At 36.9% G+C, this 17,818-nt stretch overlaps 1 protein-coding gene across 1 annotated transcript in view; it reads left to right on the top strand.

The window, feature by feature from the left end:
- Positions 1–17,818, top strand: part of LUZP2 (leucine zipper protein 2) — a 562,275-nt gene that overhangs the window by 418,658 nt on the left and 125,799 nt on the right. The window contains exon 7 of the mRNA XM_063671046.1: positions 6,601–6,663. Within this exon, the coding sequence (XP_063527116.1) occupies positions 6,601–6,663 (63 nt within the window). The remainder of the gene's footprint in view (positions 1–6,600; positions 6,664–17,818) is intronic.

Below are 17,818 nucleotides of genomic sequence, written 5' to 3'. Positions count from 1 at the left end.
TGTTATGCCTACTATTGAAATGTATTGTAATAGGTTCATTGCAATTTATTTGCTGTATGTCATTATGTATTTATGGAATAAATTTAGAGCTTAACATTCTTGGTAATGGGGCAGGCATGGGTTTTTGTCTGTCACAAAACAATTTCAAAACAATATGGTGGCAAATTTAATTATTTGATTCACCGTCACTACCAAAAACAAAATACTAATACATTTTCTTGGTTAGGAGCTAAAATGGAGATTGACTGTTAGATCAGTGACCCTCAACTGTCAGTATTCATAGAATAAAATATCTAAATCCCATTGACACCCAGAAGATTGCCATTGTTTTAATTTGCCAGAGGAGAACATTCACAAGGAAAGCTACTATAAGCACCATCTACCAAAATCATCACTCCTATTTTATCAAAGAAATGCTGTTTGAACATGAAATTATAGGAAGCAAAAATCTCAGACTGAAACATAATCTACTGAATGGGATAAAAATGTTGAGCTAAAATATCCTATCATGGCTGCCTACTTTTTCATCTTCCTTGTCTTTTTATATAGACAATGTTATCATTATTAGCAACTTTAATTTTGCTGTGAAATCTTCTTATGAAAACTTTATGACTCACAGTCACCAACATCTGGAACTGTATTTAAAATCACTAATTGTTTGAAGGTTGTCCTTTTGATAATTTTAGCTTTTCAAAATGTTGCTAACAAGTTAAATAAAACAATCTATGTGTTAGCTGGGTTTTGAATTAATATATATTATAAAAAAGAGATGTACCCACTCAGAATGCATTTATTTTTTGCATAATCTTTCCTGAAATCCTGAGACAGGAAGTTGCTTTTTTGTGGTTTGTTTGTTTGTTTGTTTGTTTGTTTTTGGTGAGACTGAGTCTCGCTCTGTTGCCCAGGCTGGAGTGCAGTGGCACGATCTAGGCTCACTGCAAGCTCCGCCTCCTGGGTTCATGCCATTCTTCTGCGTCAGCCTCCTGAGTAGCTGGGACTATCGGACTATTAGCCAGCCACCACACCCAGCTAATTTTTTGTATTTTTAGTAGAGACGGGATTTCACTGTGTTAGCCAGGATTGTCTTGATCTCCTGACCTCATGATCCACCTGCCTCGTCCTCCCAAAGTGCTGGGATTACAGGCATGAGCCACCGCACCCAGCCAGGATTTTGCTTTTAACTGAAGATTATAAGAGTGCTAGAAACAAAGAGATAAGTAACTGTGAGGAAAACCCCTAAAACATTTTTAAAATATATATATATATATAAATATATATATATATAATGATAGCAAAACTCAAAAAATCTAGTCATTCAAGGCCATCAAATGCAGAAGGTTTTATTGTAGTTCCTGAATGAATCATTGAATAATTGATGTTTTGATAATAATTCCAAGTTATGTGGAAAATTTTAAATGATATTCTGTACATTCAGAATATGCATTTTAATTTTGTTTTAAAAATGAACACCTCAAATAGTTAAAAGGCAACCATTCTGACACTTGAAAGATAGAGCATCAATTATGTGGAAGAATTGACATGCAGTTTGGAAAATCATGTGCACCATATGTGGTAGTAACCTCCCACTCTCCATTGATATTCATCAACATTAGTTTGAGGCGAAAAAAAAAAAAAAATGAAGAAAGTCTGTTTTCCTGAGAAACCTGGTTGTAAACGAGTGCTGGAGAGCAGATTGGAAAAGCAGGGAGAAAATGCCAATCAACTGCATTTGAAATTGTGAGAGATATAATAAGTTATTGTTTACTAAAATCAGCAGCACGAAATAATGATAACCATGTAAAGCAGAATTATCTTAGAGGGCCTCCCCAGACATGTGGAATTGTGAGTCAATTAAACTCTTTCCTTTGTAAATTGCGCAGTCTCAGGTATTTCTCTATAGCAGTGTGAGATCAGACTAATACAGTAAATTGGCACCACAGGGAATGGGTTGCTGCTGTAATGATACCTGAAAATGTGGAAGCGACTTCGGAACTGGCTAACAGGCAGAGGTTAGAACACTTTGGAGAGCTTAGAAAAAAACAAGAAGACGTGGGGTAGTTTGGAACTTCCTAGAGACTTGACAAATGATTTGACCAAAATGCTGATAATGATATGGACAGTGAAGTCCAGGCTGAGGTGGTCTCAGATGGAGATGAAGAAGTTGGGAACTGGAGCAAAGATGGCTGTTGCTATGCTGTAGCAAAGAGACTGTCAGCATTTTGCCCCTGCCCTAGCGTTCTATGGAACTTTGAACTTGTGAGAGATACTTTAGAGTATCTGGCGGAAGAAATTCCTAAGCAGCAAAGTGTTCAAGAGGAAGTGGAGCATGAAAGTTTGGAAAATTTGCATACTGACAATGCAATTAAAAAAAAAAGAAAGAAAACATTTTCTGGAGAGCAATTCAAGCCAAAGGCAGAAATTTGCATAAGTAATGAGGAGCCCAATGTTAATCACCAAGACAATGGGGAAAATGTCTCCAAGGGACGTGGAAACCTTATGGCAGCCCTTCCCATCATATGCCCAGAGGTCTAGGAGGGAAAAATGGTGTCATGGTCTGGGTCCAGGGCCTTCCTGCTCTGTGCAGCCTCTGGACATGATGCCCTGCATCCCACCTGCTTCAGCTCCAGCTGTGGCTAAAAGGGGCCATGGTACAGCTCAGACCATTAATTCAGAGGGTGCAAGCTCCAAGCCTTGGTGCCTTCCATGTGGTATTGAGCCTGTGGGCACACAGAAGTCAAGAATTGAGGTTTGGGAACCTCCGCCTACATTTCGGAGGATGTATGGAAATGTGTGGATGTCCAGGCAGAAATTTCCTGCAGGGGTGGAAGCCACATGGATAACCTCTTCTAGGGAAGTGCAGAAGGGAAATGTGGGTTTGGAGCTCCACACAGAGTCACCACCGCATCACTGCCTAGTGGAGCTGTGAGAAAAGAGAGCCACTGTCCTCCAGACTCCAGAATGGTAGATCTACTGACAACTTGCACCGTGCACCTGGAAAAGGCATGGGCACTCAATGCTAGCCCATGAAAGCAGCCAGGAGGGGGGCTGTACCTTGCAAATCCACAGAGTGCAGCTGCGCAAGGCTATGCAAGTCCACCTCGTACATCAGCATGACCTGGATGTGAGACATGGAGTCAAAGGAGATAATTTTGGAACTTTAAGGTTTAATGACTGCCCTATTGGCTTTCTGAATTGCATGGAGCCTGTGGCCCCTTTGTTTTGGCCAATTTCTTCGTTTGGAATGGGTATATTTACCCAATGCCTGTTCCCCCATTGTATCTAGGAAGTAACTAACTTGCTTTTATTTTACAGGCTCATAGGCAGAAGGGAATTGTGTTCTCAGATGAGATGTTGGACTTGGACTTCTGGGTTAAAGCTGGAATGAGTTAAGACTTTGGGGGACTGTTGGAAGGACTGTTTTGAAATATGAGGTTTGGGAGGGGCTGGAACAGAATGATATGGTTTGGCTTTTTGTTTCTACCCAAATCTCACCTTGATTTGTAATCCCATAATCTCCACATTTCATAGGAGGGACCTGGTGGGAGGTAATTGAATTTTGGAGGCAGTTTCTCCCATGCTGTTCGCTTGATAGTGAGTGAGTTCTCAGGAGATCCAATGGTTTTATAAGCATCTGGCATTTCCCCTGCTGTCACTCACTCTCTCTTCTGCCACCCTGTGAAGAGGTGCCTTCCACCATGATTGTAAGTGTCCTGAGGCCTCCCCAGCCATGCAGAACTCGGAGTCAATTAAGCTTCTTTCCTTTATAAGTTACAAAGTCTCAGGTATGTCCTTATAGCAGTGTGAGAACAGGCTAATACAGAGAGTAAATTAACATAATAAGACATAGATGCTGTACTTGAAATATTATTTTGAGTCACTTGGGAAGCTGTGTGAGGACAGACAGTGATGTAATAAATGTGATTCTGAAGTAGAAGAATAAAGTCAAGGTACTGAGGATTTAATGTGAGTTTTCATTCATAAAAGCCATTAGCAACTAGGTACGCTCAATCGTGTCTTTTTGTTCTTCTTATGCATCATGCATTTCACCTTCAGTATCCATATCAAAAGAAAGATGACTTTCTATGGAAATGAAACAAATCAATTACCCTGTGAGAAACCATAAATTCTTACTGCTGCTTTGTACAGAGTTAAGTGATACAGAATTATTAACATATCTCCCTCTTAACTTACCCTTCCTTTCGTTTCCTTTCATTTCCTTTCCTTTCCTTCCTTTTTCCTCTTTTTCCTCTCTTCCTTCCTCTCTTTCCTCCTCTTTCCTTCTTTTCCTCTCTCCCACTTCCTCTTTACCTCGCCCTTTCCCTCTCCTTCTCTTCCTGTCTCCTTTTCTTTTTTTAAATTTTATTTCATTTTGTTTTCTTTTTGTTCTTTCTTATTAACTTCCTGATTCAATAGATCATGAAATGCAGGTGACTTATAATAGAAATTTCTGTGAATAAACTGTGTTTCCAGTATTAGAACCTTGTAGTGGTGTATCATTGACAACAAATTCAAATTCAAGTTTCCACTTGAATCAATCATACTTATAGCATTGAACAATGATTGAAAAATTATTGTGCCATTATAACACAGCTCCCACTTCACAAATCAAGTACATTGCATAATTAGAAATATTCTGGGGCTGGGCATGGTGGCTCAAGTCTGTAATCCGAGCACTTTGGGATGCTGAGGTGGGAGATTGCCTGAGCTCAGGAGTTCGAGACAAGCTGGAAAACACAGTGAAACCCTGTCTCTACTAAAATACAAAAAATTAGTCTGGTATGCTGGTGTGTGCCTGTAGTCCCAGCTACTCAGGAGGCTGAGGCAGGAGAATTGCTTGAACCCAGGAGGCAGAGGTTGCAGTGAGCTGAGAATGTGCCACTGCACTCCAGCCTGGGCAACAGAGCAAGACTCCATCTCAAAAAAAAAAAAAATTCTGAATATTATAGAAAACTGAATCACAATAAACTTGCAGTTGGTTCAGTGGAAAACATATACATGCATTGTAAGCTTGGAAAATTATATTTCTACAATATAGGCAGACATTCTTTATTAAAAAGGGCTTTTATATCAACACAGTTTACTAGGATGTAATAGTGATATAAGGATCATGGGTTTATTACCTACTGTAGCCAGCTGCTTTTAAAATTTAATTTCATTGAGATAAAATTTAATTTTATTGAGATTTATCTAGTTTAAGTGTACAGTCTGATGGATTTGACCAATGTATAGATTCAAAACATAGAATTTTTTCATTACCCTCCAAAATGTCTTCTTGCTATATTACACTGAATCTTCACCCCCACCCTCAGCCCATGTCAACTACTAAACTGATTTCTGTCCCTATTTGTTTGCCTTTTAGAATGTTTTCCAAATGGAATTGTACAAAATATAGCTTCTAGTTACTGGATTCTTTCACATGGTATAATGCTTTTGAAATTTGTCCAGTTGTTCTATAATTCAGTACTTCATTTCTTTTTCATTGCTCACCAGTAGTCTAGGACTCCATGTCATGGATATACTACAATTTCTCTCTTCATTTCTTATTAAACATATATGCTTTATCTAGCTTTTGGCTATTATGAATAAAGATGCCATAAGCATTTTTGTATATGTTATAATTCCTCTTGGGTAATTACCTAGGACATATTGCAGTGTAATGCAATGTACATATGTTTAATTTTATCAGAAACTGCCAGTTTCCTCAAGTGATGATACTAATTTATAATTCCACTCAAATGCATTTTAAGTATCAATTTTTCCTTCATGTGATCATGCTAATCTATTTATTTGTCTGTGCATGTGTGTGTGTGTGTGTGTGTGTGTTGTTATTGGTTATTGGTGGTAGTGGTTTTCTTTTTCTGTTTGTTTTTCGCCTGAGTAAAGAATCAGGACCTATAATTTTAGGTACAGAAATACAATAATCTGAAGTCCTTATATTTAATGTTAGTAATTGGGACTGTCCTGAAAAATTCGAAATACATGATCATAATTCTGTGACTTAAGGGACCGTAATTAAATGTGGTAGTCAAAGCAAACTGCTGAGAAAGATTTTCTTTTTAAGTATTTTCCTATTAGTGATGGCCCTCTTTAAAAGTGTATTGCTCTAAAATACAAACAACATTCAGCTCAGCGTGTTAGTATTGTAGCAGCTTTTCTTGCTTCTGATCACATTTGCTTCTACCTGGACATATGTCAAATTCAAATTTATTTCCATTTAATTAAAAAAAAGTAATTGAAAATAAGTAGTAAAAAAACGAGGCATGCATATGTACAGATATAATTAGCGTCTAAAATTAGATTGTTGGCCATGCCTGGGTGACAGAAATTCTGTGTGTTTGGTTGTGGATTGGAGGAAGAACAATAATCAACTTTCTTTAAATAACATATTTTAAATAAGCTTTGGTTTTTCTCTTTCTGCCTAGGATGTCCAGAGGTCTGACTCTCAAAGCAGAGCTAAGGGTTTCTGTTTTACTTCTAAACTAGTTGGGCTGTGCTTTGCTTGGCTGCAAAATGTATTCCTGTGAAGTCTGAAAGTATTTTAATCTTCAAATTTGAAAATATAAATGAGTTACACAACTTATCCATGTTTTTGTCTTACAGTCAAAAAAAATCCAAGCCCAGCTGAAGGAGCTTCGTTATGGGAAGAAGGATTTATTATTTAAGGTGAGTCTCTTTTCTCTCTTTTTCCTGAAACTTGCTAGCCCAATACCTAAAATATCAAAAACATTATTTAACTTTAATTTATTTTATGGAATTTCTCATGAATTGGAGTTGCATTTGACTGCATTAGAAATACTTTCATTTTCTTGACAACTTAATTAATGGAGATAAGTGGAAATATTATTTCCTACATTCATTCTTAATCAAAAGCACGCCTCATTCCAGCAGGTTAGGAGTGTATAAAACAAATCCTGGTTCCCCAGAGTTCATGAGCTGCAGATATTAAGCTGAGAGACTTACGCAAAGGTAGATCATACAAGGACTTTTGAATCTTTTAAATTTATTTTTCAAATCAGAATTTTAGAAAGAAATGTTAGAAGACAATGAGACAGTTCAGTAATATTCAGTGTTTTACTTCTATGTAATATGCCAGTTGAATATAGATTAGTAATGCATCAACTTTCAGATATTACCAAGATCAGGACTTGTTGAAAATTTTTATGACTCAAAATATGAGACATATTATATGTAAACCTTGTTATTTCATGTTATTTTACATTTTATGAAATCAAGAGACCTGAATACAAAGGGACTGTGAAGTTGCATGAATTAGAATTCCTTTAATGTATACAATACCCACAAAAACTATTCTACTGTAGGACTTTTATTAACTCAAATAACAAAAGGGCCAGAAGCATGACAATGTTATGATTTATTTCATAGCTCAACAGTGTCAACAAGACTCAGGTTTGTTTTTCATTGTTCTCCACATCACTCCATATAACAACCCTCAACTTACTGACTTATTCTAAACCTTGGTTCCTCATAGAATCATGATGGTCGCTAAAGATATACGTATTGTGTCTTCATCAAACTATGTACACAATCAAAGCAAAAAAAGGAGGCATTTGTCTTTTAAGGTCATTATTTTTTATGAAGGAGGAGAGTTTTTTGAGAAGATTCTCCAAACTAGGTTATGCATCCATGCAAAGGTAAAACCTCAGCATTTTTAGCAATTTCAGATTCTATTGTGAAAGACTGTTTCTTTTACAGATAAGTAATAGAAAGGGAGTTGCTGTGGGAGGCAGCCAATAGTTTCTACTGTAATGTATTCATTCACTCATCCTGATGGCAGCACACTTATCTGATTTACCTACTAATATATCAGCAGTGCACAGTTTAAGTCTTGAATAAACATATGTTGATGATAGATAGATAGATAGATAGATAGATAGATAGATAGATGTGTCAAGGAAGTAGACAGTAGAAACTCAACTATATTAGGTTGGTGCAAGAGTAATTGAGGTTCTTGCCATTAAAAAAAATGGCAAAAACCACAATTACTTTTGCACCAACCTGACAGCACAAAAGTATCTATTACCACAGACATTCAGCCATGCACCTTTGAAAATGAGTCTACAAACTGGTGAACCTTGAGATGAATAGTAGATTCTATTTCACATACTTTCCCCTTAGGATATGTTCAATTTTGAATAGATTTTATTTCATTTTATTTTATTTTAGTTTATTTTTTATTAGTTTTTCTTTTTCTTTTTTTTTTTTAGTAAACGTAGACTTTGAAGAAGTAATGCTTGCTGTCAAAGCATTTACATTTCATCCTAAAAATAATGACACATGCTGGCACTTGCAAGGCATAATGATGAATTAGGTGCCCTTATTAATGCTTGAGAGCTGCCTTTAGCTTGGAAGAGGCTTTCAGCTGAAGTACAAATCCTTCACTAAAGATAGAGGTGAGATCTAACTGACTGTTAGTTGCCCAGAGACTTGAGTTACTTTATATCCTCCTTGATTCCATTTGGAGCTGATATATTCTCTAGAATACCTAATCTCCATTTTAGTGCTCTTTTTATTTATTTATTTATTTTTTTTTTTAATTATACTTTAAGTTCTAGGGTACATGTTCACAATGTGCAGGTTTGTTACATATGTATACATGTGCCTTGTTGGTGTGCTGCACCCATTAACTCGTCATTTACATTAGGTATATTTCCTAATTCAATCCCTCCCCCCTCCCGCCACCCTGTAACAGGCTGTGGTGTGTGATGTTCCCCTTACTGTGTCCGCGTGTTCTCACTGTTCAATTCCCACCTATGAGTGAGAACATGTGGTGTTTGGTTTTTTGTCTTTGAGATAGTTTGCTGAGAATGATAGTTTCAAGCTTCATCCATGTCGCTACAAAGGACATGAACTCATCCTTTTATATGGCTGCATAGTATTACATGGTGTATATGTGCCACATTTTCTTAATCCAGTCTATCATCGATGGATATTTGGGTTGGTTCCAAGTCTTTGCTATTGTGAATAGTGATGCCATAAACATATGTGTGTATGTGTCTTTATAACAGCATGATTTATGATCCTTTGGGTATATACCCAGTAATGGGATGGCTGGGTCAAATGGTATTTCTAGTTCTAGATCGTTGAGGAATCGCCACACTGTCTTCCACAATGGTTGAACTACTTGACAGTCCCACCAACAGTGTTAAAGTGTTCCTATTTCTCCACATCCTCTCAGCACCTGTTGTTTCCTGACTTTTTAATGATTGCCATTCTAACTGGTGTGACATGGTATCTCATTGTGGTTTTGATTTGCATTTCTCTGATGGCCAGTGATGATGAGCATTTTTTCATGTGACTGTTGGCTGCATAAGTGTCTTCTTTTGAGAAGTGTCTGTTCATATCCTTTGCCCAATTTTGATAGGGTTGTTTGTTTTTTTCTTGTAAATTTGTTTGAGTTCTTTGTAGATTCTGGATATTAGCCCTTTGTCAGATGAGTAGATTGCAAAAATTTTCTCCCATTCTGTAGGTTGCCTGTTCACTTTGATGGTAGTTTCTTTTGCTGTGCAGAAGCTTTTTAGTTTGATTAGATCCCATTTGTCAATTGTGACTTTTGTTGCCAATGCTTTTGGTGTTTTAGATATGAAGTCCTTGCCCATGCCTATGTCCTGAATGGTATTGCCTAGGTTTTTTTCTAGGATTTTTATGATTTTAGGTCTAACACTTAAGTCTTTAATCCATCTTGAATTAATTTTTGTATGAGGTGTAAGGAAGGGATCCAGTTTTAGCTTCCTACATATGGCTAGGCAATTTTCCCAGCACCATTTATTAAATAGGGAATCTTTTCCCCATTTCTTGTTTTTGTCAGGTTTGTCAAAGATCAGATGGTTGTAGATGTGTGGTATTATTTCTGAGGCCTCTGTTCTGTTCCATTGGTCTATATCTCTGTTTTGGTACCAGTACCATGCTGTTTTGGTTACTGTAGCCTTGTAGTATAATTTGAAGTCAGGTAGTGTGATGCCTCCAGCTTTGTTCTTTTGGCTTAGGATTGTCTTGGCAATGCAGGCTCTTTTTTGGTTCCATATGAACTTTAAAGTAGTTTTTTCCAATTCTATGAAGAAAGTCATTGGTAGCTTGCTGGGGATGGCATTGAATCTATAAATTACCTTGGGCAGTATAGCCATTTTCATGATATTGATTCTTCCTACCCATGAGCATGGAATTTTCTTCCATTTGTTTGTGTCCTCTTTTATTTCGTTGAGCAGTGGTTTGTAGTTCTCCTTGAAGAGGTCCTTCACATGCCTTGTAAGTTGGATTCCTAGGTATTGTATTCCCTTTGAAGCAATTGTGAATGGGAGTTCACTCATGATTTGGCTCTCTGTTTGTCCGTTATTGGTGTATAAGAATGCTTGTGATTTTTGGACATTGATTTTGCATCCTGAGACTTTGCTGAAGTTGCTTATCAGCTTAAGGAGATTTTGGGGTGAGACGATGGGGTTTTCTAGATATAAAATCATGTCATCTGCAAAGAGGGATAATTTGACTTCCTCTTTTCCTAATTGAATACCCTTTATTTCTTTCTCCTGCCTAATTGCCCTGGCCAGAACTTCCAACACTATGTTGAATAGGAGCGGTGAGAGAGGGCATCCCTGTCTTGTGCCAGTTTTCAAAGGGAATGCTTCCAGTTTTTGCCCATTCAGTATGATATTGGCTGTGGGTTTGCCACATGATTATCTCAATAGATGCAGAAAAAGCCTTTGACAAAATTCAACATCACTTCATGCTAAAAACTCTCAATAAATTATGTATTGATGGGACATATCTCAAAATAATAAGAGCTATTTATGACAAACCCACAGCCAATATCATGCTCTTTTTAGATTTGACAAATGTACTTCTTTTTAAAAAAAATCCTAAATATTATTTATTCATTGAAGAAAAATTTCAAAAAAGTGTCAAAAAATATAAAGCCGAACTTAAAATCCCATCACCAGAACAAATGCAAACAATATTTTGACATATTTCATATTTCTGTCTAGTTCCCTTTGTATGAATTATATCTGACTGGTGATTGATATATATACACATATATCTCCATTGCAATACATCTATATATATATATGTTCTTTATATATATTCATAATATATATTTCATATACTTATATATAATATATATTCTTTATACATATTCATAATCTATATATCTTTATATATATACTTTATATATATTCATAATTTGTCATTTAAATACACAAAGATAGCTTTTAATTTTATATAGATATACCAAAGGTTACTTAACCTTTCACTTATGTGTAGGTATGTTTATACACACATACATATATATAATGATTTAAATTTACATTATGATGAAAAATACTTTCTTATTTTTAACTTGAGTTATAGTTTTTAAGAAACATGTATCTAACTATCAAGTAGTTCATGAAAATTATTTTAAAATATTAATTATTGCTACCTAGTACAGGTGATGTTCAAAAGAAATATAATAGTTTACTCTCCCATCAGTACAATAATAACAAGAAAAATGTTGAATTTAAGAAGTATTTTGTACTGGATGTTTTATTGAAGAAACAGAAATAAATAATTGGTTAGCTAAGAAATTTTATGAATGAATAAGTGGTACACAACCATGACAAGTTCTGTTGCTTTAAGAGATTATAAAGTAAAATGATTATTTTGATTATAAATTTTATTATTGGATGGTTTAAAGATTTAAATTTTTAATAATTTTCTTTGCTTACTTTTTTGGGGAGATAGGGGTAAATTAAAAACAGTGTTTACGATACTCCCAAATCACAAAAAATTCAATCTATTGACTTCTCTGTTGAGATAGATAATGGCAGACATTTTGATAGTTTTGTGATTGTGTTTGTTGTTTATTGAATAAAAACAATTTTAAAATACCGTGTGTCATTCAATGTTTGAAATAAAATGGTGGCTTAGTTAAATTACTGCTTCAGGGAATTGGTAGTCCAGTTATTAAAAATATACTATAGTGATACATTTGGCCCTGTGTATTGGTAGTTTCTATATCCATACAACTGTGAATCAAAAACATTTGAACAAAATTTAATTCGGCAATCTCACTATTGGGTATCTACTCCCCAAAAAAGAAAGAATTAAATCAAAACTTATCTGCACTCACAGGTTTATCACAGTACTATTCACAGTAGGAAATATACAGAATCAATTGTAATATTCATCAACAGATAATGATAAAGAAATGTGGCATATGTACACATACGGAATGCTATTCAACTATAAAAAATGAAATCATGTCTCTTGCATCAATACAGGTGGAACTGGAGGCCATTATCTTAATTAAGTGAAACAACCCAGACACAGAAATAAAAAAAAAAAAAAACCCTGCATGTTCTCACTTAAAAATGGAAGCTAAATAATGTGTACACATGGACATAGAGTATGGAATGATGGATAATGAATACTCAGAAGGGTTGTGGGGAAGGAAGGGACTGGAAGATGAGAAATTATTTAATGTGTATCATGTACATTATATGAGTGATAGATACACTGAAAGCGCAGACATCACCACAATGCAATATATTCATGTAACAAAATTGCACTTACACCCCTTAAATGTATACAAATAAAAAATTTTTTAAAAACCCATAAAAATAATATATCCATTAAAAATAATACAGTAAAAATACAATATTTACATAGCACTTACATTGTATTAGGTATTGATATGGCTTTGATGACTGGAGGAACACCAGGGTTCTTGGTCTCCCACTGATAGGATTAACGACACGGACACAAGACACAGGTGGAGTTGTTTTAGGAATGAAAAGTTTAATAGGCAAGAAAGAAGAAAACAGCTCCCCCATACAGAGCCAGAGGGAGGGGGGCTCGGAACAAAGAGGAACCACATGTGCGGCAGAAAAGTGGCTGCTTATATTGGGATGCTGGAGGAGGCGGTGTTTTGTTTGCACAGGGCCCAGGGGATGGGTTTGACCAGGTGTGTCATTTACGTAGCTTCCAGCAACCTGGCCTTCCCACCTTAGTCCTTTCATGTGCAAATGAGGTTCGCCATGATGTTCTGAACACCTGGTGTTATCTGGAGGTGGCCATTACACTTGGCACAGGTGGCGACAAGGAGAAGATGGCGGGAATTGCCATGTTTTCCATGTTGGGTGGACCTAGTTTCTAATCACTGGCATTTGCATATTACCAGCTTGCCAGCCTGGCTTTTAAACCGCCTTTTTGTTAGAAAAGAAATGGTTTGGGGGCTACCTTTTATTACAGGAAAATTTCCACTGAGAACCTTTACCGTTACTTTCTCCCTAAAAATTATTTCTTAATAACTCCTATATTAGTATTATATGCAATCTAGACATTAAAACATATACAGGAAGATATGCATATATTCAATGTATATAATATGTCATTTTAAATATGAGATTTGAATGTCTACAGATTTTGGTGTCCGTGGAGTTCCTGGAATCAATTCCCTGTGTAACCAAAGGAGTACTGTATATATCTAGCGTTTTTACTTTACTCAGGTCTGTAATGTGTCACTTCATTTGATCCTCACCACAACCCCTATGAGACAGGAAAATTTATGTGATCTCTTTCACAGTGAAAGAATTGAAGTCTAGAGGAATTTGACATTTGTGGCCACTAACATGTTTACCCGTAAAGCATTTTTACTAGCAGAGTGAAGCTATTGCCATGGTTATTAATTATTTTTTTTTAAGTAGAGCTGACCTGTTGGTAATCATGAATTAAGTACATTTGCAGGGTTTTATAGTTAGTCCTTTGATAACTATCCCTATAGCATATGTTTATATCATTGGATCAAAATGCTGTCTTAATTGTTCTGGAATGTGTGATGATAGACTAGATGCACTCATTCCTGCTGAAATTCAGACACCACAGTGGCATGTGTCATCATTGTTATTTTCTCTAAATCTAGAGGTATTTAACTTAGTACCTCTATTGTCATCTGCTCTTGAAGAGAGGGGCATTGCAACCTGAATTTCCATGTATGTATAACAGAGTGTCAGATTATTTCCTGATGATTCCAGATATCTATAAGGGAATTTTGTAAAGTAGTTTTTCCTTAATTTTTAAACTCTTGAATAATTTAATTTTTGTGCATCTGTCTCATTAATTTAAACTTATGTCATCCACATGTTAAACTAATTTTTAATGAGCAAAATGCTTTTCAGTTCCGTTTACTTCTAACAAGTGTGAATTTATTTCCAGTTAAATGAGGTTTGGTGCCAAAATGTAGGCAACTTACAAATGAGGTGTGAGGGGTTAACAATATTATTTTCTTACATGATTCCAGAAGCTTGTCAAATCACACTCATTTGTGCATCAAACTAATTATATGAGTCAGACAGGGAAGATAATATTGTTATCTTATGGATTAGAAAACCAAGACCCAGAGAAGTTATAAAAGTTTTCTGAAATTATGGGACTAGCAAGTGGCACAGTTGTATCTTTTTTTTTTTTTTTTTTAAGAGGGAGTCTCGCTCCATTGCCCAGGCTGGAGTGCAGTGGCGCGATCTCGGCTCACTGAAAGCTCCACCTCCCGGGTTCATGCCATTCTCCTGCCTCAGCCTCCAAGTAGCTGGGACTACAGGCGCCCGCCACCACACCCAACTAATTTTTTGTATTTTTGGTAGAGACAGGGTTTCACGGTTTTAGCCAGGATGATCTCGATCTCCTGACCTCGTGATCCGCCCGCCTCGGCCTCCCAAAGTTCTGGGATGACAGGCGTGAGCCACTGCGCCCGGCCGGCACAGTTATATCTTAATCGAAGTATTTTGATTCCACGATATCGTATTTTTCCTAGCTTAATTTCTACTTTGTATTTTAAGGTGATTTACAGATTGTATCTTTTAGAAGTCATTTCTTCTAATGTACTCAAAGATCTGTGAAAGAAAAATCAAAATCTTCGGTCCCCAAACTCAATTTGCCAAAGGAAAAAGTCAAGCTTGAAAACTGAGTCACTCCAAACTGCCTCCCATTTTGTCTTGAAGCCATAGCTACAAAGACAGGTTTCGGCCAGGCGCGGTGGCTCACGCCTGTAATCCTGGCACTTTGGGAGGCCGAGGTGGGGGGATCACCTGAGGTCAGGAGATTGAGACCATCCTGGTGAACACGGTGAAACGTCGTCTCTATTAAAAATACAAAAATTAGTTGGGCTTGGTGGCGCATGCCTGTAGTCCCAACTACTTGGGAGGCTGAGGCAGGAGAATCACTTGAATCAGGGAGGCGGAGGTTTCGGCGAGCCAAGATCGCACCACTGCACTCCAGCCTGGCACAGAAGAGAAAAAAACGACAGGCTACAAACTTCCCCAGGGTGCTGCCTCTCAATGTGCTCACAAGATAATTCCTTGTGGGCCCCAAGGTCTTTATCCTAAAATGGTTGAAAGTCACCCTGACAATGTAAATGAACAGCTTATTTTCACACGTAAGGGACAAAAATAGGACTAGGAGTCATCTCTCAGCTCACTTGAGATGAGTTCATATTTTGCTGCTTCCTCTACTCTGTGTTTACTTTATCTTAAGTAAAAATGCAGATTCACTAAGAAGGAGGTGAATACCTCGTTGACTGTTATTCTACCGTCTTTTTCTTCGTGTAAAATATGGATTCAGTGAGGGCTGATCAAAGCCTCAAAAGAATGCAACTGCTTGCCCCCCACCCCCAGCCCCCACTCCCCGGCTTTTTCTTCTTTTAATTGAGACGGAGTCTCATTTTGTCGCCAGGCTGGAGTGCAGTGGCGTGATCTCGGCTCACTGCAACCTCCACCTCCCGCGTTCAAGTGATTCTCCTGCCTCAGCCTCCCAAGTAGCTGGGACTACAGGCACGTGCCACCACGCCCAGCTGATTTTTGTATTTTTAGTAGAGATGAGGTTTCACCATGTTGGCAAGGATGGTCTCGGTCTCCTGACCTCAGGTGATCTGTCCGCCCCCGCCTCCCAAAGTGCTGGGATTACAGGCGTGAGCCACCGCACCCAGCCCGCTTGCCCCTTTTATTTACTCTCCCCTTTTCACTTTCCTCTTTATTGCGCGTTCCTGCCCTTAGAATATTGAAATCTCCCAAATGCTGTTTGGAAGAAGCACAGATCACAGATGTTCCTGTGATTTTATGATCCTTTTTCCTGGACATTTACTCAACCTTGGCAAAATCCACCTGTAAATCAAAAAGTATATGAGACTGGTTTCAATTAATTTAGAAGTTTATTTTGCCAAGGTTAAGGACATACCTGTGACACAGCCTCAGAAAATTCTGAGAATGCGTGCTCAAGGTGGTTGGGCTACAGCTTGGTTTTATACATTTTAGGGAGATATAATACATACATGTAAGATGTTAATTGGTTCAGTTCAGAAAGGTGGAACAACTTGAAGCTTAGGCTAGGGAGATTATAGGTGGATTTAAAGATTTCCTGTTTGGAAATTGGTTAAAAGAGTTTATCTAAAGACCTGGAATCAACAGAAGTCAGTGTCAATGTTAAGATAAGGGGTTGTGGATACTAAATTTTTTAATATGCAGATGAAGCCTCTATGTAGCAGGATTCAGAGAGAATAGATTGTAAAAGTCTATCAGGCTTATGGTGCCAAACTCTTAGTTAATTCTCTCCTGGCTCAGAAAAAAAAATCTGGAAAGGGAAAAGGATTCTTTACAGAATATAGATTTTTTCCCACAATAGACAGCTTTGCATGGCCATTTCAAAATGTGTCAAAGAAATATATTTCGTGGTAAAATATTTTAATTTATTTCAGGGCCTACTATTTATCATGTTGGTATCTCATATTGCTACAAAGAGTCTGCTTTGCCATTCTTAAGGTTTCTATTTTAGTGGTAAATGCTGGACAGCTGTGCCTGGATTTCAACAGGAAGAGAGGATAATGAGGCATGTCTGACCCCCACCTTTTCATCTTGGCCTGAACTAATTTTTCAGGTTAATTTAGGAATGCCCTTGGCCAAAAGGAAAAGTCCATTCAATTGGTCAGTGGGCTTAGAGTTTTATTTTTGGTTCCTATACTCTACCAGTTTAAAAGAACCAACAGCTTAGAAGGAAATTCTGTGCATAAGAAACAAGAGAAAGTAAATTGACTTGTCAAGATCAACCCAACTTTGTAGGCTTATTCCTTGTATGCTTAAAGCACAAAAGCCTACTAACCTCACTTTTTTTTTTCATTATTCACTAGCTAATGGAGAGGAGATGCAGGTTTTAAAAGATCACACATTTCTTATCAGAAACAATGACAAGTGAAATTCTAATAAACATGAATTTTTTTCTCCAAAATGTGAGAATTCTTCAAATAGAATGACTAAAAGCATCGAAATTTATTTTTTAAATTATTTAAATTAGTTTTTTTATTTTAATTTTTTTATTTCAATAGGATTTTGAGGATCAGGTGGTGTTTGGTTACATGAATTAGTTTGTTAGTGGTGATTTCTGAGATTTTGGGTGCACCCATCACCCAAGCAGAGTACACTGTACCCAATGTGTAGTCATTTATCCCTCACCTCCCTCCCACTTTTTCTTTTGAGTCCCCAAAGTCCATTGTATTATTCTTATGCATTTGCATCCTCCTAGCTTAGCTTCCACTTATGAGTGAGAATATACGATGTTTGGTTTCCATTCCTGAGTTACTTCACTTAGAATAATGTTCTCCAAATCCATCCAGATTGCTGCAAATGCCATTATTTTGTTCCTTTTTACGGCTGATGAGTATCCCATGGTGTGTATGTGTGTGTGTGTGTGTGTGTATACACACATATGGAACAAGCCCAAAGGCCCATAAATCAATAAGTGCATAAAGACAATGTGATATATATGTGTGTGTATATATATATAT

This window comes from Pongo pygmaeus, chromosome 9 (assembly GCF_028885625.2).
Source record: "Pongo pygmaeus isolate AG05252 chromosome 9, NHGRI_mPonPyg2-v2.0_pri, whole genome shotgun sequence".
NCBI lineage: Eukaryota > Metazoa > Chordata > Mammalia > Primates > Hominidae > Pongo > Pongo pygmaeus.
This window is presented reverse-complemented; position numbering and strand designations above follow the sequence as displayed.